General features: G+C 44.8%; 1 protein-coding gene across 1 annotated transcript in view; it reads right to left on the bottom strand.

Annotated features, from left to right (window-relative positions):
- Positions 1 to 17,580, bottom strand: part of LOC114565632 (mitofusin-1) — a 30,613-nt gene extending 13,033 nt beyond the window's left edge. The window contains 9 exon segments of the mRNA XM_075447444.1: positions 539 to 660; positions 1,548 to 1,615; positions 3,018 to 3,156; positions 8,158 to 8,265; positions 8,355 to 8,463; positions 9,071 to 9,195; positions 11,508 to 11,670; positions 15,989 to 16,124; positions 17,466 to 17,580. Of these exon segments, the coding sequence (XP_075303559.1) occupies positions 539 to 660; positions 1,548 to 1,615; positions 3,018 to 3,156; positions 8,158 to 8,265; positions 8,355 to 8,463; positions 9,071 to 9,195; positions 11,508 to 11,670; positions 15,989 to 16,124; positions 17,466 to 17,580 (1,085 nt within the window).
- Positions 17,581 to 25,000: the final 7,420 nt, after the last annotated feature.

Raw genomic sequence — 25,000 nt, 5'->3', positions numbered from 1 at the left:
ATATTACTGTTTACGACCTGCACGATCTGTTCCACGCTAGCCTATGGGCTAGCCTCCAACAGGAAGCTAACGTTAGTTTAGCTAACAGCTAATTCGGCTAACCGCTGGCTGACAGCTAGATTCAGTCTAAAATGACGTTAAGTCAAACTTAATGGGAGAAGCAGGCTACAGTTACATTAAGACTTTACAGTAATAACAATAAAGACAAGTGTTGAGTGATTGGATTTTAAATGAGCACAAGTAGAGCTGACGTAACAGCTATTATATATGTTAACGTTTATTTTTACGTTTTATTTTGAGGGTCTTTTAAAGTTATTACATGCTGTCTCAGCTAGCGGTTAGCCGAATTAGCTGTTAGCTAAACTAACGTTAGCTTGGCTGTCGACCGGAAGCGTGGAACAGATCGTGCAGCGTCGTAAATCCTCGTACAACAGCGCACGCGCGAACATTTTGCGCATGTGCAGAACGGATCGTGTGCCGACACACTCTCTGTAAACGTTTTGTTGTTGTGTTATAACAGGAAGTGAGTGTTCCTGACTTCCTGTCAGCGGAGGCGATGTTGATGGCGTCCATCACGGCTTTCACGGCCTCGGTGATCTGCCACGCTCGCACCGTGTGCTGCTCGAACTTCGTCTTCACCGCCGACTGAGAGATGAACTCCTGCAGGGTCAGAGGTCAAAGGTCAGCCGCTGGCACACCGCACGCAGGGTCAAAGGCACGGGCACGCACACACACACACACACAGAAACAGCCAGACACACACACACACACACACAGAAACAGCCACACACACACACACACACACACACACACACACACACACACACACACACACACACACACACACACACACACAGAAACAGACAGAAACACACACACACACACACACACACACACAGAAACAGACAGACACACACACACACACACACACACACACACACACACACACACACACACACAGAAACAGATGGACACACACACACACACACACACACACACACACACACACAGAAACAGATGGACACACACACACACACACACACACACAGACACACACACACACACACACACACACACAGAAACAGACACACACACACACACACACACACAGACACACGCACAGAAACAGACACACACACATACACACACACACACACACACACAGACACAGACACAGACACACACACACACACACACACACACACACAGACACACACAGGCGCACACACACACACACACACATACGCACAGAAACAGACACACACAGACACACGCACAGAAACAGACACACACACACACACACACACACACACACAGACAGACAGACAGACACACACACACACACACACACAGACACACAAACAGACAGACACACACACACACACACACACACACAGAAACAGAAACAGACACACACACACACACACACACACACACACACACACACACACACACACACACACACACACACACACACACACACACACACACACACACATCTCGTGGATCATCTCTGATCAGAATATATGAACCAGATGTTTTCTTACCTCAAACGTCCTCTCAAACATCTGGAACTCTCGGAGTCTCTCGTGGAAACCTTCGGCCAGAGCGCCACCTGCAGCCCGATACACAGCACGCCTCATATTTAACTATTATTATTATTATTATTATTATTATTATTATTATTATTGTTATTGTTATTATTGTTATTATTGTTATTATTGTTATTATTATTATTGTTAATATTATTGTTATTGTTATCATTATTATTGTTATAATAATAATAATTATTATTATTATTATTATTATTATTATTATTATTATCTACAACATTCTGAATGTCAAAATGTCGTCTTACATGTAGAAAAACACCCTGATTCATACACAACAGCCAATAGAAGCACATCTCTGGTAAACTCAGTTCTACACATCTGTCCATTAAATCAACTGATCGATGATGTCACGGCACAATCCTTCTCCTATTGGCCTCCAGGCTAGAGTTCAGATTCTCTGCCCGAGCCCGAGCCCGAACTTGACCCGACCCAACCCACGGGCGCGTTGTCTCGCCCATGGTCGGGCTTGATTTTTTGGGGCCGATCTAAGCTCTACGCCAGACTGTTGGTTGGTTCACCTGCTTCTTAGAGTTTACAGAGGGAGTGTTAGACACACACACACACACACACACACACACACACACACACACACACACACACACACACACATACAGGAGAATGGATGTGTGTGTGTGTGTTGAGAGTAGGGTTGCTGACTTCGTCACTATGAAATAAGGGACAGAAGACGGCCAGCCGCAGCATTAGAGACCTGTCTCACCCATCCCACCTGTCTCACCTCTCTCACCTGTCTCACCTGTCCCACCCATCTCACCCGTCTCACCTGTTTCACCCATCTCACCTGTCCCACCCATCTCACCCGTCTCACCTGTCCCACCCATCTCACCTGTCTCACCTGTCCCACCTGTCCCAGCCATCTCACCTGTCTCACCTGTCTCACCCGTCTCACCTGTCCCACCTGTCCCAGCCATCTCACCTGTCTCACCTGTCTCACCTGTCCTACCTGTCTCACCTGTCCTACCTGGTTCACCTGTTTCACCCATCTCACCTGTCCTACCTGTCTCACCTGTCCCACCCATCTCACCCGTCTCACCTGTCCCACCCATCTCACCTGTCTCACCTGTCCCACCTGTCTCACCTGTCTCACCCGTCTCACCTGTCCTACCTGTCCTACCCGTCTCACCCATCCCCCCTGTCCCTACCGTAACCCACCTGTCTCACCTATCCCACCTGTGTCACCTGTCTCACCTGTCCTACTTGTCTCACCTATCCCACCCATCCCACCCCTAACCCACCTGTCTCACCTGTCCCACCTGTCCCAAATGTCCTACCTGTCCCACCTGTCTCATCCGTCCCACCTGTCCCACCCTAACCCACCTGTCTCATCCATCTCACCTGTCCCACCTAACCCACCTGTCTCACCTGTCTCACCTGTCTCAGGCATGCCCTGCGCTCGTTGCATCCTGGAGTTCAGGACTTCTTTGGCCGAGACGAAGAAGATCCTCGCAGGAGCGTCTTCCAGCCCGACCACCTTCAGCTCCTCAGACAGGAAGCTCACGCAGCGGTCCAGGTGCTGCTTCCTCACCTGGGCCACACAGCGGACATCAGTTATTAATCTCACCAAACCATAACCATTAATCCCACCAACCAGTAACCATTAATCCCACCAACCAGTAACCATTAATCCCACCAACCTGTAACCATTAATCCCACCAACCAGTAACCATTAATCCCACCAACCAGTAACCATTAATCCCACCAACCTGTAACCATTAATCCCACCAACCTGTAACCATTAATCCCACCAACCTGTAACCATTAATCCCACCAACCTGTAACCATTAATCCCACCAACCAGTAACAATTAATCCCACCAACCTGTAAACATTAATCCCACCAACCTGTAACCAATCATCCCACCAACCATTAACCACAAATCCCACCAACCAGTAACCATTAATCCCATCAACCAGTAACCATTAATCCCACCAACCTGTAACCATTAATCCCACCAACCTGTAACAAGTAATCCCACCAAGCCATAACTACAAATCCCACCAACCAGTAACCATTAATCCCACCAACCTGTAACCATTAATCCCACCAACCAGTAACCATTAATCCCACCAACCAGTAACCATTCATCCCACCAACCAGTAACCATTAATCCCACCAACCAGTAACCATTAATCCCACCAACCAGTAACCATTAATCCCACCATCCTGTAACCATTAATCCCACCAACCCATTAATCCCACCAACCCGTTACCATTAATCCCACCAACCTGTAACCATTAATCCCACCAATCAGTAACCATTAATCCCACCAACCAGTAACCTTAATCCCACCAACCAGTAACCATTAATCCCACCAACCAGTAACCATTAATCCCACCAACCTGTAACCATTAATCCCACCAACCCATAACCATTAATCCCACCAACCTGTAACCATTAATCCCACCAACCTGTAACCATTAATCCCACCAACCAGTAACCATTAATCCCACTAACCCTTAACCATTAATCCCACCAACCCGTTACCATTAATCCCACCAACCTGTAACCATTAATCCCACCAACCAGTAACCATTAATCCCACCAACCTGTAACCATTAATCCCACCAACCAGTAACCATTAATCCCACCAACCAGTAACCATTAATCCCACCAACCTGTAACCATTAATCCCATCAACCCATAACCATTAATCCCACCAACCTGTAACCATTAATCCCACCAACCTGTAACCATTAATCCCACCAACCAGTAACCATTAATCCCACCAACCAGTAACCATTAATCCCACCAACGTGTAACCATTAATCCCACCAACCAGTAACCATTAAGCCCACCAACCTGTAACCATTAATCCCACCAACCTGTAACCATTAATCCCACCAACCCATAACCATTAATCCCAACAACCCGTAACCATTAATCCCACCAACCTGTAACCATTAATCCCACCAACCCATAACCATAAATCCCACCAACCCGTTACCATTAATCCCACCATCCTGTAACCATTAATCCCACCAACCCGTTACCATTAATCCCACCAACCCGTTACCATTAATCCCACCAACCCGTAACCATTAATCCCACCAACCAGTAACCATTAATCCCACCAACCAGTAACCATTAATCCCACAAACCTGTAACCTTAATCCCACCAACCAGTAACCATTAATCCCACCAACCAGTAACCATTAATCCCACCAACCTGTAACCATTAATCCCACCAACCAATAACCATTAATCCCACCAACCTGTAACCATTAATCCCACCAACCTGTAACCATTAATCCCACCAACCAGTAACCATTAATCCCACTAACCCTTAACCATTAATCCCACCAACCCGTTACCATTAATCCCACCAACCTGTAACCATTAATCCCACCAACCAGTAACCATTAATCCCACCAACCTGTAACCATTAATCCCACCAACCAGTAACCATTAATCCCACCAACCAGTAACCATTAATCCCACCAACCTGTAACCATTAATCCCACCAACCCATAACCATTAATCCCACCAACCTGTAACCATTAATCCCACCAACCTGTAACCATTAATCCCACCAACCCATAACCAATTATCACACCAACCCGATCGCATTTCCAATTTGGCACATTCTGACTCAATGAAATAATAATAAAATAAAATAAATAATAAAAACAATGTACACAGTGTTGCTACGTTTTCCGAGTTAAACGACCAATTCATTCTCACTAAGGGGTTGGATACCGAAAGCCGTTCCATTACCTTACATTATATTACACGTCATTTCGCTAACGCTTTTATCCAAAGCGACTTACAATTGCTATGTATCAGGGATGTCAAACTCATTTTCCCAGAGGGCCACTAAACCTTACAGCCACACTGGAAAGAGAAGATCCCACCGAGGGCCAGACATGGAGAGTTTATTGATCTGCTTTTGTTACTGCGTGTCACTTTTTTAAAAACATTTTGGTAGCTTTTTTCCTCATTTTTGTGGCTTTTTTTTTGTATGACATGAAGCCCTAAAAAAGTCATCAAAAGAGTTCCTTAGCTATCGTAGAATTTAGCAAATCAAGCAAAACAATTAAAAAATTTTTTTAACAACTTGTCCACAGCCTGAATATGAAAACTTTCACTCTGCTTCTGGGGGAATTTCTGAGTGTCAGAGTCGGCAAATCTGACATATTCTGCTTTGACTGTCAGGTAATTGCAGTTTAAAAAACACTTTCTTGTGTTTTTGGTTTGGAGCACAACTAGGAGGGCCAAAATTTATTGTGAACCCAAATTGATATACGGGCCGGATCTAAATCTACAACGGGCCGGATTTGGCCCGCGGGCCTTGAGTTTGACACGTGCTATATATATACTGTAGCTACTATCTCTGTAGTCTACTGTTAGCTAGCTACTCTCTCTGTAGTCTACCGTTAGATAACTACTCTCTCTGTAGTCTACTGTTAGCTAGCTACTCTCTCCGTAGTCTACAGTTAGCTAGCTACTGTCTCTAGTCTACCGTTAGCTAGCTACTCTCTCTGTAGTCTACCGTTAGCTAGCTACTATCTCTGTAGTCTACTGTTAGCTAGCTACTCTCTCTGTAGTCTACCGTTAGCTAACTACTCTCTCCGTAGTCTACCGTTAGCTAGCTACTGTCTCTAGTCTACCGTTAGCTAGCTACTCTCTCTGTAGTCTACCGTTAGCTAGCTACTGTCTCTGTAGTCTACCGTTAGCTAGCTACTCTCTCTGTAGTCTACCGTTAGCTAACTACTCTCTCTGTAGTCTACCGTTAGCTAGCTACTGTCTCTGTAGTCTACCGTTAGCTAGCTACTGTCTCTGTAGTCTACCGTTAGCTAGCTACTCTGTCTGTAGTCTACCGTTAGCTAGCTACTCTCTCTGTAGTCTACCGTTAGCTAGCTACTCTCTCTGTAGTCTACCGTTAGCTAGCTACTGTCTCTGTAGTCTACCGTTAGCTAGCTTCTGTCTCTGTAGTCTACCATTAGCTAGCTACTCTCTCTGTAGTCTACAGTTAGCTAGCTACTGTCTCTGTAGTCTACAGTTAGCTAGCTACTGTCTCTGTAGTCTGTCTACCGTTAGCTAGCTACCCTCTGTCATTGGTGCGGGAAGTAGGGGTGCTGCAGCACCCCCTGTTGGTGGCAGCACCCGTTGTTGGCAAACTGCGATCAAACCCGTATTACCCAATGGGCATTAATCATTATGGTGATAATTATCCAATCAGAATAAAATAAAAGTTGTTTAATGTATGATTGGGAGAAGGCCGCATGCACTGTGTAGATTGGCTAAAGATAAAGGTGGCTGGGCATAGAGCAGGTTGTTTACATCGCACTGATCCAAGATCAGCTTTCTAAGAACGAGTTGAGATTGAAAGAGTGGAATTAATTTGTAACTGATCCCCGGTCAGATTGGGTTGCATCAGCGAGTGAAAGTGTGGAAAACGGAGAGAAAGAAGCGGCTGCTATAAAAATGTCCCGCGAATAAATAGCTTTTTTAAAAGAGCTGGGAATGACAAAGAGGAGGATGTCGAGGAGCTAGCCAACGTTAGCTTGGAAGAATCGCTGCCTTCTACCAGCTACACTCAGCCACAGCTAACGGTGACTAACGTTAACTTTAGCGAAGTTGTTGTGGAAAAAGACAGAGATGAGGCCGGTCATCAGCATTAAAGAACAAGGTAATGGCCCCTCAGGTACCATCATCTCTGAAGGCCCTGCACTACGGGGACCGATTACAGAGACCGTCCGGGAGGAAGTTATACCCAGAGGGATATTAGCCTTTCAGAATCGGGCGGCTAAATGTCCAGCATCTCGGAGGGGGGACGAGGCTGGCGGCAGAAAGACCCGCTCTCTCACTAACGAAGCACTGACCCGACACCTTCTGGCGGTGAAACGGTACCCGGGAGTGGATTCTAGATCACTGTCCACGGAGACATTTGTTGCGTTGCCTGTAAAGTGCTCCCAACACACAGCAGCGCATGTGTAGTAGGGTTTAGCGAGCTGCTGAGGGAGCTGGACTTTGAGGATTTGATCTGCGACTTTGCAAAGAAAAAGACAAGAAATTAGAACTTCTAAAGGTAAGAGCTATTATGCTATCTGTAAATTGACTAGGCTAATATAATCTGTTGTGACCGTGTGACCAGATAATGCACATATTTAGTTTAGTTTATTGCCATGCATATCAGACGTATTGCATCATAATTTTGTGATGCTGCTATAGGCCTGTATGAGATAGTTGTCAAGTGCAGTAGCCTATATGTTGGCTTTTGCAGTTTGTGAAGTAGCCAGCTGACTAAGTGACTGTTATTTAGCAACCTGCACTCAGCTGTGTTGTGTGATGACATTGTTGTATCTTCAGTCAATCACGTTTCAGAATTACTATTGTGCTTTCTGCTTGGGTGATTTTTAGTGAATATTATATTGCCATAGTCTTGAGCCATACAACGCTTTGGTATGATTTAATTAATTGTAACATTGTCTTGTGATGTGTGAGTCAAATGGCAGTACTTGGTTTATTGAACTGGAAAGGCATACTTGATGCCTGCTCAGCTGGACTAGTCATTCTATCACGGACCTCCTCGATGTATTCGGGCTCGCTCACGGAAGCGTCCCATCTGTTGTGGAGGATGAAGATGTTGGGTTTGGAGATTCTCTCGCTGACTTTGTGGAAGAATAGTTTCTCCTGCAGACAGAAAGATATGACAAACATACCGATGTGAGTCCTTATCATGTCTTATCCATCTGGACGGGATCAGAACCAGGTTTCCTCACCGTGTTCATCAGCGTTGACTCAGCATTTCCCACCAGAACGAAGACGTCGGCGTCCAGACAGAACTTATCTATCCAGCTGTCCAACTCCAGAGTCACATCAGTGCCGGGGCTGAGGCACACATGAGATGATTAATCTTTATTATTCCTGCTGTTCTGACATCTGAATTTCTTATCACAGCTGCAGTTTTTCTGTTTGTACACTCAGGGCCCTATCTTGCACCGGGCGCAACCACGTTGTTTAAATAGAAAATGCACCTGCGCCCATCTGTGGCCCATGGGCGTGCTGGTCTTACAGGGAGGTGTGTTCAGGTGCATTCTGGGAGTATTGCTATCTTGAGGCAACGAGAAATGATGGCGCCATTGACCAACAAGAACCTGGTCTAAAGTCAATAACGCAGCATTATTTTAACAGAGCATTGCAAAGCGCGCTCACAAACATTGTTATTTTAACAGTTAGTAAAATGCTCCTAGGCTCGTGCACAGCGCACACACACTATGCTTGTTACACACAAAGGGTCGCACAGCAGCACACACACATGCAGAAAATTACAAATAAAAATATTATGGTGCAATTCCTCCATCCTAACAGCAATGCAATCCTTTACACCCCCTCTGGCTGCCAACACGTTCATTATGAACGTTGGACTCAGAGACTTTTATATAATATATATATTATATTCACAGATAGTGTGAAAGTGTGGTGATCAGCACGTTACCTGTCCATCAGCACCAGGTCGTCTCTCAGCAGAGCACAGCGACTTTTAGGCCACATCACCTTGACCAGACAGCCAGAGTCCAGGGTGGGGTCCATGTGGAGTGCGTGTGCCAGCTGGTTCACCGTCTGAGGTGGGAGAGAGGAAATTAGGACATGTGTGCTTTGAAGTGCCACGTGAATTAGTCAGCATTAAAGGTGCCAATAAAAGCACCAAAGAAGGCGAAAAATGTGGCAAAAATTGAGAAAAAACAACCATTTGACAAAAGCGGCAAAAAGTGGTAAAAAACCCACCCAAAAAAGCAGCAAAAACGTCAGAAAAAAACTGTGATAAAACGACAAATTGGCGCCAAAGAAAGCCCCCAACGTGGCTAAAAAAAGTGTCAAAACAGAAAAAAAGCACCATGAAAAGTGATCACAAAGGAGGTTATCACAAAGTCATCTGAAAAAAGTAATAATCACATTTAAAGGGACAGAGTGACATGTTCTTAGACCTTCGCATCTCATCTAACCCAACTGTCCCGTTCTTGTCCCGCGTGTACCTTTTATAAGCCCCCCCAACCATCTTTTTTTAAACCAAAAGTGACGCCAATATTCCCGACCCAGCGTGTTTAAATCTGTCGCTAAAGGAGAGTTAGGAGAGTTAAGGGCTCTGTGTCAGGAAGGTTTAAGGGCTCTGTGTCAGGATGGTTTAGGGCAGTGGTTCCCAACCTGGGGTCCGGGCACCCCCAGGGGGGGCGGCAAAGATCACAGGGGGGGCGCAAGTCTTTATTTGGTTTGAGGTTGAGGAAAAAAATAATATTTGCACATGTTAAAGAAATTATGATAATACACTAGAATATATAATGTATACAAAAGTCTGTATAAAAAACTTTATATTTTGTTGTATCCTCGTTTTTCCTGCCGTCACGGCATCACTATTTTACCAATGAAACATGGCGGAGAAACGTAACAGTGCTGATAACTCCTCTGTATCAAAAAAGAAAGTAAGGCTCTATCTCGAGAGTTACCTCAACTTAGCTTTTCTTAGACATGAGTAGGGGGCGCGCCAAGGAAAAAAGGTTGGGAACCACTGGTTTAGGGCTCTGTGTTAGGAGAGTTAAGGGCTCTTTGTCAGGAGGCTTAAAGGCTCTGTGTCAGGAGAGTTAAGGGCTCTGTGTCAGGATGTTTTAAGTGCTCTGTGTCAGGAGGCTTAAGGGCTCTGTGTCAGGATGGTTTAGGGCTCTGTGTTAGGAGAGTTAAGGGCTCTGTGTCAGGAGGCTTAAGGGCTCTGTGTCAGGAGAGTTAAGGGCTCTCTGTCAGGATGGTTTAGGGCTCTGTGTCAGGAGAGTTAAGGGCTCTGTGTCAGGATGTTTTAAGTGCTCTGTGTCAGGAGAGTTAAGGGCTCTGTGTCAGGATGGTTTAGGGCTCTGTGTCAGGAGAGTTAAGGGCTCTGTGTCAGGAGAGTTAAGGGCTCTGTGTCAGGATGGTTTAAGTGCTCTGTGTCAGGAGAGTTAAGGGCTCTGTGTCAGGAGGATTAAGGGCTCTGTGTCAGGAGGATTAAGTGCTCGGTGTCAGGAGGATTAAGTGCTCTGTGTCAGGAGAGTTAAGGGCTCTGTGTCAGGATGGTTTAGGGCTCTGTGTCAGGAGAGTTAAGGGCTCTGTGTCAGGAGGATTAAGGGCTCTGTGTCAGGAGAGTTAGGGCTCTGTGTCAGGATGGTTTAGGGCTCTGTGTCAGGATGGTTTAAGGGCTCTGTGTCAGGATGGTTTAGGGCTCTGTGTTAGGAGAGTTTAGGGCTCTGTGTTGGGAGAGTTAAGGGCTCTGTGTCCGGATGGTTTAGGGCTCTGTAATAGGGGAGTTAAGGGCTCTGTGTCAGGAGGCTTAAGGTCTCTGTGTCAGGATGGTTTAGGGCTCTGTGTTAGGAGAGTCAAGGGCTCTGTGTCAGGAGGCTTAAGGGCTCTATGTCAGGAGAGTTAAGGGCTCTCTGTCAGGATGGTTTAGGGCTCTGTGTCAGGAGAGTTAAGGGCTCTGTGTCAGGATGTTTTAAGTGCTCTGTGTCAGGAGAGTTAAGGGCTCTGTGTCAGGATGGTTTAGGGCTCTGTGTCAGGAAAGTTAAGGGCTCTGTGTCAGGAGAGTTAAGGGCTCTGTGTCAGGATGGTTTAAGTGCTCTGTGTCAGGAGAGTTAAGGGCTATGTGTCAGGAGGATTAAGGGCTCTGTGTCAGGAGAGTTAAGGGCTCTGTGTCAGGATGGTTTAAGTGCTCTGTGTCAGGAGAGTTAAGGGTTCTGTGTCAGGAGGATTAAGGGCTCTGTGTCAGGAGGATTAAGTGCTCTGTGTCAGGAGAGTTAAGGGCTCTGTGTCAGGAGGATTAAGTGCTTTGTGTCAGGAGAGTTAAGGGCTCTGTGTCAGGATGGTTTAGGGCTCTGTGTCAGGATGGTTTAAGTTCTCTGTGTTGGTCGTACACTGACGCTCCTCCTCTCATTGGACGCCTCGGTGGTGAGGTAAGCCTCGTCTCCATCGGTCCCTTCGACTCTCAGGAAACAGTTGGTGGTGTGGCCGATGCCGCTCGGCAACACACGGTCTCTCAGCATGGCGTTGATCACCGTACTCTTCCCGTTACTCGTCCTGCAGACAGACACAGTCCGCTGAGCTTACACTTCCTGTTTTATTACATTAACCCTCGTGTTGTCTTCCAATCGACCATGCATTATCCACCCAGGTCCAAATCAATGAAAATCTACACTTATTCTGGTGTCTTTGATTCTGTTTTGGACATTGTTGACGTTTTTAAAAAAATGTTAACGCTTATTTTTACTACCACGTACGAACACCATCACCAACTTATATAGTTTTATACTTATTTTTGGAATTCATGGTCAATAAACCTCCTTTTTAGGAAATTGTACCTAATTCTTTAGTGCAAAAAGCAAGAATTATGAATTATTTTGACTAATAATAAAGGAAGGATAATCAAAGAAGGGTATCAGTTGGGTTCAGTTTTGACAGATTTCAATTTTTTTTTTAAATGTTAAAAAATTGAACAAAACACCCAAAATTGTGAATGAAAGTAGAGATCCGATCTTAATACTGTATCTGAAGTCTCTTTTATATAGACCTTAGTGGTCCCCTAATACTGTATCTGAAGTCTCTTTTATATAGACCTTAGTGGTCCCCTAATACTGTATCTGAAGTCTCTTTTATATAGACCTTAGTGGTCCCCTAATACTGTATCTGAAGTCTCTTTTATATAGACCGTAGTGGTCCCCTAATACTGTATATGAAGTCTCTTTCCTGAAATTCAGCCTTGGTGCAGAATTACAGCCACTAGAGCCAGTGAGCGATTCCTGGAAAGAGTCTGCTCTGATTCCAGCTGAGCGTCTGAGAAACAAACTGTCTGCTCAGATAAAGTTTTATCTTCCTGCTTCAGACATGACGTAACGGCGAGGAAATGTTTCTGCAGCAACTGATGATGTAATAACTCCCCAGGAAGAGACACTCATCAACATCTATATGTCATATTTCATCAGCATGCCAGCAGTCCGAAAGAGTAAAGAAAAGTTAACAGATTTTTAAAAAATGGCAAAAGTCTCGACAAAAGCGACATAAAAGGTTATAAAAGAGTCAAAAACTTAAAAAAAGGCGCCAGAAACCTTTGAAAAGAGCGAAAAACGTCAAAGAGAGCTTCAACAAAGGGACAAAACTCAAAAAACTGTCAAAAAAGTCAATAAAGCTTAAAAAATATCTTGCCTCGGGCACTAAATTGGTTACTGGTTAAATGTAATGCAGCTTTTATCCTCCTGTTTTCCCCTGGTCTAATCTGACCCATTTGAAAAAGCTTTTATATCAGAAATGTGGGTTTCCTTTAACCAAATTGTCAAAAAAAAATAACGTGGATGGTTCCCTACAGCGCTCTTCACAAGTTATATAAGGTCACTACTTTCATTGAATTTGGGTGTTTTATTCAATTACATAGCATTTGAATTTCATTTTTTATAAAAGAATGTTGTAAAAAGTGACAAAAATGTCAAAAAAAACAACAAAAATGTCCGATAGAAAAGTGCAGAAAAGTACAGACAGAAACATCGGAAAAAGTGAGGTAAAAAATTGGAGAGAAAGCTTCAAAAGCGTCGGGAAAATGTGACTAAATAATGTCGAAAAAAGTGACAAACTCATCGAATTTGACCCATTTTCAAAAGGTTTTTATACTGGGGCACCTGGATAGCTCGCCTGGTAGAGCGTGCGTCCCATGTACAAAGGCTCAGTCGTTGTCGCAGTGGCCGCAGGTTTGACTCCGACCTGCGGCCCTTTGCTGCATGTCATTACCCCTCTTTTTCCCCTTACACATCTTCAGCTGTCCTATACATATATATATATATATATATATATATATATATATATATATATATATATATATATATATATATATATATATATATATATAAGGGCTGTCAATCGATAAAAAAAATTAACTAATTAATTGCACAATTTGCTGTAATTAATCGTGATTAATCGCTTTTTTAAATTGAGACTGAATCTTATAATAATGGATATTTAAATGCTAAATCATTTAACTTTGCAAATATGAAGACAAAATCAAACAAGGAAAGGTTCTGCTAAGTTCAGAATGTTTAATATCTTTCAGAACAACAGCAGCAACAATTTGGCTTATTTAGTCCTGCTGAAGGCTGCTGAAATGACTAGAAACTGTCTGACTTGAGAGCAGATTGTTGTCCCCGTCCCCGGCTGCTGTCGCCTGCTCTCGTCTACTTTACAGGCGAGGAGCAGTTCATCTCCAACGAGCCGAGAGTTCAGTTCATCTCCAACGAGCCGAGAGTTCGGTTCATCTCCAACGAGCCGAGAGTTCGGTTCATCTCCAACGAGCCGAGAGTTCAGTTCATCTCCAACGAGCCGAGAGTTCGGTTCATCTCCAACGAGCCGAGAGTTCGGTTCATCTCCAACGAGCCGAGAGTTCGGTTCATCTCCAACGAGCCGAGAGTTCGGTTCATCTCCAACGAGCCGAGAGTTCGGTTCATCTCCAACGAGCCGAGAGTTCGGTTCATCTCCAACGAGCCGAGAGTTCAGTTCATCTACAACAAGCCGAGAGTTCAGTTCATCTCCAACGAGCCGAGAGTTCAGTTCATCTCCAACGAGCCGAGAGTTCGGTTCATCTCCAACGAGCTGAGAGTTCGGTTCATCTCCAACGAGCCGAGAGTTCAGTCGGCGGCATGGCAGTCGGGACTCACCCGGAAATGGCGAGCGGAGTGAGGTGACGTGACTAGTCTCTCAAAATCTGACGAAAATCTTCTAAACTGACCTTTTGTTGATCTGAAATGAAGACCGATTCAGCAACTGCGCGGCCTATTTCTCTCTTAAAATGTTTCCAGAAACATGTTTCAGTGAACTATTTTAGTACAATATGAGATCGTATTCTGAACGGCCGCCATGACAGTCTGGCTCTCAATATCCGGAGAAAACAAACCCATGTGACGCGTTCGTCCAATCAGCTGCCGTCTTTCATTACTTAACAACACCAATACAGAGTAGCGCCGCCTGCTGTTATGCAGACGTATTACGTTTCTCAGCCGCGAAATAAAGTACACAAACACAGCTGCGTTAATTTCGGTAATTTTTTTTAACGAGTTAAATATTAAAAAATGAACGCAAAAATTAACGCGTTAATTTTGACAGCCCTAATATAAATATATATATATATATATATATATATATATACAGTCATGTGAAAAAATTAGGACACCCATGCTAAAGTTGACTAAAAAGAGGAATAAAAAAATCATCTTTTGCAAATTGATCTTAATGCCTTAATTAAAAAAAATGAGGAAAAATCCAATCGTTAAAAACACCAATTTTGTTTGTGAATGAATAATGTATCGTAAGTAAATAAATGTTCTTCCTTAAAATACAGGGGACATAAGTCAGTCCACCCCTATGTTAGATTCCCATAGAGGCAGGCAGACTTTTATTATAAAGGCCAGTTATTTCATGGATCCAGGATACTATGCATCCTGATAAAGTTCCCTTGGCCCCCCACATAATCACATACCCTTCACCATACCCCCACATCATCACATACCCTTCACTATACCCCCACATCAACACATACCCTTCACCATACCCCCCATTGGCATGGTTTTATGTCAGTTAGCCTAATAAAGCCAAGGGAACTTTATCAGGATGCATAGTATCCTGGATCCATGAAATAACTGGCCTTTAAAAATAATCATCTGCCTGCCTCTATGGGAATTTAACAGAGGGGTGGACTAACTTATGTCCCATGGGTTTTAAGGAAGAAAATTAATTTATTTATGACACATTCACAAACAAAATTGGTGTCCTTAAAGGTTGGATTTTTCCTAATTTTTTTAATTAAGGCATTTAGATCAATTTCCAAAAGATGATTTTTTTATTCCTCTTTTTAGTCAACTTTAGCATTGGTGTCCTAATTTTTTCACATGACTGTATATAAAGGCCTAAAATGCCCCCCAAAAAATCTCAAAGAAAAGCTTGCAAGCCAGCGAAGAGTTGCTAGAAGAACCTAGGTGCTAATTAAATTTGCTGACGCTAGGGTGTGTCTAGATTTCTAGCCTAGTTCTTAATGACTTGCCTGTATATATAAAGGTCAGACTGGATCTGGAATATCTTTATATACTAATAGCTCTTATATTCATAAAAGTAAATGTCACGTCAACTTATTTGTGATTTTTTTCAATGTTTTTGTTGCTTTTTTCAATGTTTTTGTTGCTTTTTTCAGTGTTTTTTCAGCTTTTTTGTCATTTCTTCCAACATGTTAACGTGGCTTTTTTTTTTTTTTTTTTTTCACCAGCTTTTCCCCATTGACTTTTTTAATCCTTTTTGGTTGATGCCGCGGCTGCTGCGTCCGTTACGATTACGGTTATGATGTCCGTGTGATGTCTGAGTGGCGTACCTGCCGAAGAAGGCCACCTTCATGTGTCTCCGCAGCAGGACCTCTCTGATGGTCCACAGTTTGGTTTCACAGCTCTGCAGCTCCAGACTCTGTTCCTCCACGGCCACGGGACCCAGGTCATCTCCTCGCCACGCCTCTGACGTCACACCACAAACACACCACACACACACACACACACACACACACACACACACACACACACACACACACACACACACACACACACACACACACACACACACACACACACACACACACCACAACACCAGTTTTTCTTGATTGCTTTGACCAGCTTAAAGTAACTGGGATCTACTTGGTTTTCATCATCACTGTCTCAGCAGAGCAGAACACACCTCTTGCAAATGTGTTAACCCTTTCTCATTGGATTGACACATCCCCCCAAGCAATCAGTGTGCAGGGTTAGGCCATGTGGCCCCAAAGATCAGTGTGCAGGGTTAGGCCATGTGGCCCCATAGATCAGTGTGCAGGGTCAGTGTGCAGGGTTAGGCCATGTGGCTCCATAGATCAGTGTGCAGGGTTAGGCCATGTGGCCCCATAGATCAGTGTGCAGGGTTAGACAATGTGGCCCCATAGATCAGTGTGCAGGGTTAGGCCATGTGGCTCCATAGATCAGTGTGCAGGGTTAGGCCATGTGGCCCCATAGATCAGTGTGCAGGGTTAGGCCATGTGGCTCCATAGATCAGTGTGCAGGGTTAGGCCATGTGGCCCCATAGATCAGTGTGCAAGGTTAGACCATTTGGCCCCATAGATCAGTGTGCAGGGTTAGACCATGTGGCCCCATAGATCAGTGTGCAGGGTTAGACCATTTGGCCCCATAGATCAGTGTGCAGGGTTAGACCATGTGGCCCATCAGAGTGCAAGAGAGTGTCAGTGCAAATTCTCTAAATCTATTCAAGGCAGACAGGCAACACAATATATATAAAAAATAGAATAATCATTACTTAACTATACATAGACACTAGTAAAAGACTTGAAGAAAAGTTTAAGTTACGTAAAGTTGAAAACTGTCCATACAGAACATAAGGACAGCAGGGTGTATTGACCATACATGCAAGCTAGCAAAACATGACAAGCAATGAGTGCTATATTTAGTATTGTGTTGTCCACTGTGTAATGGTTGATTGGAAGAGCTCATACACTTGTTTGCAAGTTGTGTTGTTTGATGGCAAAATTAGGTTTTGTTGCATATTTTAAATGTTTCGGCACGGTTAGAGCCTTTTGCAAACAACATGTGTCATTGTGACCATGAGTACCACTGTTCAGCCTGTGTGTTAACTGTTAAAAAGAAAAAAGGAAGTTAACTGCTGCGTCAAAGCAATCAAGAAAAACTGTAACAGTCAACTGAAAGACAAAAGTCTCATATGATCGAAAGATCATGCTATCTTAAAAATGTGTGTGTGTGTGTGTGTGTGTGTGTGTGTGTGTGTGTGTGTGTGTGTGTGTGTGTGTTTCTGACCGTCCACGAAGGCGGAGCCATCCTTGACAAAGTCCAGCAACTGATCGAAGATGGAGGTGATCGAACGCTTCGCCACGACGAAACGCCGCAGAGGAGACGGATCCTCGTCATCCATGACACCTGACACACACACACACACACACAAACACATTAACACACACACACACAAACAAACACATTAACACACACACACACAAACACACAAACACACACACACACACACACACACACACACACACACACACACACACACACACGAACACACGAACACACACACACAAACACATTAACACACACACACACACATTAACACACAAACACATTAACACACAAACACTCACACATTAACACACGAACACACACACACGAACACACACATTAACACACGAACACACACACACACACACACACACACACACACACACACACACACACACACACACACACAAACACATTACAGTTTTTTACAATCACTTTGGCACTAATTTCAGAACCTTGATGCCATTTTTCAAAAGTCCAGACACAAAACTCACAACCAATGATCAAAATGCACATTTTTCAAAACTCAAACACTTTTTTCAATTGCTTGGATACAATACACATAAACAAAAGATCATTTGTTCATTTAACAAAGATCACCTGTTCAATATGACACAACTTAACATCAAAGTACTACTATTTCAAAAAGCAATTTACACATTACATTTCAGATAATTGTCTATTCATTTCATTAAAATCCATACAACTACTCAAAATGATAAGTAACTGTTGCCATCCATCCATCTTCGTCCGCTTATCCGGTGTCGGGTCGCGGGGGGAGCAGCTCCAGCAGGGGACCCCAAACTTCCCTTTCCCGAGCAACATTAACCAGCTCCGACTGGGGATCCGAGGCGTTCCCAGGCCAGGTTGGAGATATAATCCCTCCACCTAGTCCTGGGTCTTCCCCGAGGCCTCCTCCCAGCTGGACGTGCCTGGAACACCTCCCTAGGGAGGCGCCCAGGGGGCATCCTTACCAGATGCCCGAACCACCTCAACTGGCTCCTTTCGACGCAAAGGAGCAGCGGCTCTACTCCGAGCTCCTCACGGATGACTGAGCTTCTCACCCTATCTCTAAGGGAGACGCCAGCCACCCTCCTGAGGAAACCCATTTCAGCCGCTTGTACCCTGGATCTCGTTCTTCGGTCATGACCCAGCCTTCATGACCATAGGTGAGGGTAGGAACGAAAACTGACCGGTAGATCGAGAGCTTTGCCTTCTGGCTAAGCTCTCTTTTTCGTCACAACGGTGCGATAGATTGAATGCAATACCGCACCCGCTGCGCCCGATTCTCCGACCAATCTCCCCGCTCCATTGTCCCCTCACTGCGAACAAAACCCCAAGGTACTTGAACTCCTTCACTTGGGGTAAGGACTCATTCCCTACCTGGAGAAGGCATTCCATCGGTTTCCTGCTGAGAACCATGGCCTCAGATTTAGAGGTGCTGATCCTCATCCCAACCGCTTCACACTCGGTTGCGAACCGATCCAGTGAGTGCTGAAGGTCGCAGGCCGATGATGCCATCAGGACCACATCATCTGCAAAGAGCAGCGATGAGATCCCCAGCCCACCAAACTGCAACCCTCCCCACCCCGACCACGCCTCGATATCCTGTCCATAAATACTACAAACAGGATTGGTGACAAAGCGCAGCCCTGGCGGAGGCCAACCCTCACCTGAAACGAGTCCGACTTACTACCGAGAACCCGGACACAGCTCTCACTTTGGTCATACAGAGATTGGATGGCCCTGAGTAGAGACCCCTCACCCCATACTCCCGCAGCACCTCCCACAGTATCTCCCGGGGACCCGGTCACACGCCTTCTCCAAATCCACAAAACACATGTAGACCGGTTGGGCATACTCCCAGGCTCCCTCCAGGATCCTTGCGAGAGTGAAGAGCTGGTCCGTTGTTCCACGACCAGGACGGAATCCGCATTGTTCCTCCTCAACCCGAGGTTCGACTATTGGCCGAACCCTCCTTTCCAGCACCTTGGAGTAGACTTTACCAGGGAGGCTGAGAAGTGTGATACCCCTATAATTGGCACACACCCTCTGGTCCCCCTTTTTAAAAAGGGGAACCACCACCCCAGTCTGCCACTCCTTTGGCACCGTCCCAGACTTCCACGCAATGTTGAAAAGGCGTGTCAACCAGGACAGCCCTCCACACCCAGAGCCTTGAGCATTTCTGGACGGATCTCATCAATCCCCGGGGCTTTGCCACTGTGTAGTTGTTTGACTACATCAGTGACTTCCGCCTGGGAAATCGACGACAATCCCCCATTATCCTCCAGCTCTGCCTCTAACATAGAGGGGCGATTAGTCGGATTCAGGAGTTCCTCAAAGTGCTCCTTCCACCGCCCTATTACCTCCTCAGTTGAGGTCAACAGTGTCCCATCCTTACTGTACACAGCTTGGATGGTTCCCCTTCCCCCTCCTGAGGTGGCGAACAGTTTTCCAGAAGCACTTTGGTGCCGACCGAAAGTCCTTCTCCATGTCTTCTCCAAACTTCTCCCACACCCGCTGCTTTGCCTCTTTCACGGCAGAGGCTGCAGCCCTTCGGGCCCTTCGGTACCCTGCAACTGCCTCCGGAGTCCTCCGGGATAACATATCCCGGAAAGACTCCTTCTTCAGTCGGACGGCTTCCCTGACCACCGTTGTCCACCACGGTGTTCGTGGGTTACCGCCCCTTGAGGCACCTAAGACCCTAAGACCACAGCTCCTCGCTGCAGCTTCAGCAATGGAAACTTTGAACATTGTCCACTCGGGTTCAATGCCCCCAGCCTCCACAGGATGCACGAAAAGCTCCGCCCGGAGGTGTGAGTTGAAAGTCTGTTGGACAGGGGCCTCCTCCAGACGTTCCCAATTTACCCGCACTACACGTTTGGGCTTACCAGGTCTGTCCAGAGTCTTCCCCACCCTCTGACCCAACTCACCACCAGATGGTGATCGGTTGACAGCTCTGCCCCTCTCTTCACCCGAGTGTCCAAAACATACGGCCTCAGATCAGATGAAACGATTATGAAATCGATCATTGACCTTCGGCCTAGGGTGCTCTGGTACCAGGTACACTTATGAGCATCCCTATGTTCGAACATGGTGTTCGTTATAGACAATCCATGACTAGCACAGAAGTCCAACAACAAACAACCACTCTGGTTTAGATCAGGAGGCCGTTCCTCCCAATCACGCCTCTCCAGGTGTCTCCATCATTGCCCACGTGTGCGTTGAAGTCCCCCAGCAGAACAATGGAGTCCCCACTGGAGCCCCATGCAGGACTCCAGTCAAGGTCTCCAAGAAGGCCGAATACTCCGAACTCCTGTTTGGTGCATATGCACAAACAACAGTCAGAGTTTTCCCCCACAACCCGCAGGCGAGGGAGGCGACCCTCTCGTCCACCGGGTAAACTCCAACACAGCGGCGCCAGCCGGGGCTTGTGAGTATCCCCACACCCGCCCGGCGCCTCACACCCTGGGCAACTCCGGAGAAGAAAAGAGTCCAACCCCTATCCAGGAGTATGGTTCCAGAACCAAGACTGTGCGTGAGAGGTAAGCCCCACCAGATCTAACGGTAGCGCTCCACCTCCCGCGCCAGTTCCGGCTCCTTCCCCCCACAGAGAGGTGACGCCCACGCCCCCAGAGCCAGCGTCTGCTGCCCGGGTCTGGTCCGTCGAGGCCCCTGACCTTCACTGCCACCCATGTGGCATCGCACCCGAAGTAACTGTTGCATTACTCTTAATGCAGACAAACAAACAATATTCCATGTTTAGATCATGAAAGTTTTAAGATAACAAGATTCATTTTCATCAGTTAGCGTGGAGCATGAACCAATTAGACTACATTATCTATGGATGTAATATTTCATCATCATTTTTTACTGTAATGTACTACTGTTTATCAGAGACTGTTTCTATAGTCCCATGTACCACCTTTGGGACCATTACTATTTACAATATTGGGAGAATAAAGGTCGGGATTTTACAGGGAAAATAAACTCAGAATATATAGAATTTTTTTTTTTTTTTAAGTCGGAATATTTGCACGCAAAAATTGTCCAATTATTACAAGACAAAAAGTCAGAAAATTGTAGAAAAAAGTTTAAATATTTTGCAGCGGTATCCAAGTCCCGCCCATACACCGGCCCGACCAATCATGAGGCTTCAGCCCGTTTATATAGCATGCAGGCCCTTGGAATTGCTTGTCCAATTCTGCTGACTTGTTACTGATGATTGAGATATATATATATATACATACTGTATGTATACATATACAGTACATATATACTCATGCCACATTGTTCACCATGCCTGAAGGTCTTTTCCAAGATGTTTGGCTAATTGCAATGTAGATGAGAACCTGTGGCCAAATCCACAAGACATAGTTGATGAAGATGTAGAAGTACAGTAATCACTCATTTGTTTTGCTTTTGAAAGTACAAGCAAGTTGAGGAACACTGCATTTGATGTTTTACAGTAGCCTACTTTCTTTTTTTCTATTTCCTAGCTATTTATTTTTGCTTTGATTCAAATTAACCACCAATCACAAATGTTGTGATTGTACTGTATTGTTTTTCAACAATACATTTCAGATTTTGTTCGTCTGTAGTATTCTCTCTACTACTGCAGTACTTTTACAGGGATGTATTTACATCTAGTACAATAATGAAACATGACATCAAGGTTCTGAAATTAGTAGCAAAGTGATTGTAAAAAACTGTAACACACACACACACACACACAAACACGTTAACACACATACACACACACACACAAACACATTAACACACACACACACACACACACACATTAACACATGAACACACACACACATTAACACACAAACACACACAAATTAACACACGCACAGACACACACATAGACACACACAAGCACACCAACACACACACACACACTCACACATGCACACACACAAGCACACACATAAACAAATTAACACACACAAACACACACACACACAAAACACACACACAGACAAACACACACACACACACACACACACACACACACACACACACACACACACTAGTACTATCTTTGTGGGGGACCCATCATTGACATAATGTATTCCCTAGCCCCTTACCCTAACCTTAACCATCACAACTAAATGCGTAACCTTAAACCCCCTTAACCATCACCTAAATGCCTAACCTTAAACCTAATAACCATCAACTAAATGCCTAACCTTAACCCTTACCCTAACCTTAACCCTTACCCTAACCTTAACCATCACAACTAAATGCCTAACCTTAACCCTTACCCTAACCTTAACCATCACAACTAAATGCCTAACCTTAACCCTTACCCTAACCTTAACCATCACAACTAAATGCCTAACCTTAACCCTTACCCTAACCTTAACCATCACAACTAAATGCCTAACCTTAACCCTTACCCTAACCTTAACCATCACAACTAAATGCCTAACCTTAACCCTTACCCTAACCTTAACCATCACAACTAAATGCCTAACCTTAACCCTTACCCTCACCTTAACCATCACAACTAAATGCCTAACCTTAACCCTTACCCTAACCTTAACCATCACAACTAAATGCCTAACCTTAACCCTTACCCTAACCTTAACCCTTACCTTAACCCTTAACCATCACAACTAAATGCCTAACCTTAACCCTTAACCATCACAACTAAATGCCTAACCTTAACCCTTACCCTAACCTTAACCATCACAACTAAATGTCTAACCTTAACCCTTACCCTAACCTTAACCATCACAACTAAATGCCTAACCTTAACCCTTACCCTAACCTTAACCATCACAACTAAATGCCTAACCTTAACCCTTACCCTAACCTTAACCATCACAACTAAATGCCTAACCTTAACCCTTACCCTAACCTTAACCATCACAACTAAATGCCTAACCTTAACCCTTACCCTAACCTTAACCATCACAACTAAATGCCTAACCTTAACCCTTAACCATCACAACTAAATGTCTAACCTTAACCCTTACCCTAACCTTAACCATCACAACTAAATGCCTAACCTTAACCCTTACCCTAACCTTAACCATCACAACTAAATGTCTAACTTAACCCTTACCCTAACCTTAACCATCACAACTAAATGCCTAACCTTAACCCTTACCCTAACCTTAACCCTTACCCTAACCTTAACCATCACAACTAAATGCCTAACCTTAACCCTTACCCTAACCTTAACCCTTACCCTAACCTTAACCATCACAACTAAATGCCTAACCTTAACCCTTACCCTAACCTTAACCATCACAACTAAATGCCTAACCTTAACCCTTACCCTAACCTTAACCATCACAACTAAATGCCTAACCTTAACCCTTACCCTAACCTTAACCATCACAACTAAATGCCTAACCTTAACCCTTACCCTAACCTTAACCATCACAACTAAATGTCTAACCTTAACCCTTACCCTAACCTTAACCATAGCCTAATTCTAACCCTAATCCTAAAACCAAGTCTTAACCCTCAAACAGCCCTTTAGAGTTATGAGGTCCAGCCTTTTGGTCCCACAAAGCTGTCCGGATGCCACAAGTATACTGGACTCCCAGTTTTTGGACCCCACGAATATAGTAAAACAAGAACACACACCCAACAACACACACACACACACACACACACACACACACACACACACACACACACACACACACACACACACACACACACACACACACAGAGTTTACCTTGTTCAGAGAGTCTCTCAGGTTTACAGGTCTGTCGGGTTTGGAGGGTTCGTCCGCACAGAGCTGCCGGCAGCTCCCATGATCCTCTCTGTTCAACACGCCACAGACATCTCACTCTCAACCGGCGAGCTGATCCTCAGCACGCAAAGCTCAGCTTACACCGAGATGTGTGTGTGTGTGTGTGTGTGTGTGTGTGTGTGTGTGTGTGTGTGTGTGTGTGTGTGTGTGTGTGCGTGCAGACTGCAGACTGATCCTCTTAGCAGGACTTAGAGCTGCTTCACCTGCAGCTTCAGCCTGCTCCCTCTCACAGGTGTGTTTTATCAAAGGTTAATATTAGCTGCAGTGACCCGTCTTTCTTAAGGTCTGGTCTCACAATCGATCCGCGTTGTTACCCCTCCTCGTTTCTGTCTCGGATAAAGAGGCCGGTCAAGATCTCGTTCATCTATCTATCTATGAAATAAAACATGCAAAAGGCCTTCACAATCCTCCATTTGTTTTTTTATGGGAATGTGGATCTTTCAAATCACACTGATGAGTTCCTATTTTAGGGAGTCTTGGCTCTCGTAGTTGTGCCCCAAACCAAAAACACAGGACAGTGTTTTTTTTAAACCGCAGTTATCTGACATTCAAAACAGAATATGACAGGTTGCATTGCACTTTTCTGCTTTTTTTTGCACTTCTGGTTGGACACAAACTGCATTTCGTTGTCTTTGTGCTTGTACTCTGCACAGTGAGAATAAAGTTGAATCTAATGTAATTAATCTGCCGACTCTGAGACTCTCAGAGTTTTCA

This window comes from Perca flavescens, chromosome 12, assembly GCF_004354835.1.
Source record: "Perca flavescens isolate YP-PL-M2 chromosome 12, PFLA_1.0, whole genome shotgun sequence".
NCBI lineage: Eukaryota > Metazoa > Chordata > Actinopteri > Perciformes > Percidae > Perca > Perca flavescens.
Note: the sequence above shows the minus strand (reverse complement) of the source record. Positions and strands in the feature narration are given on the sequence as shown.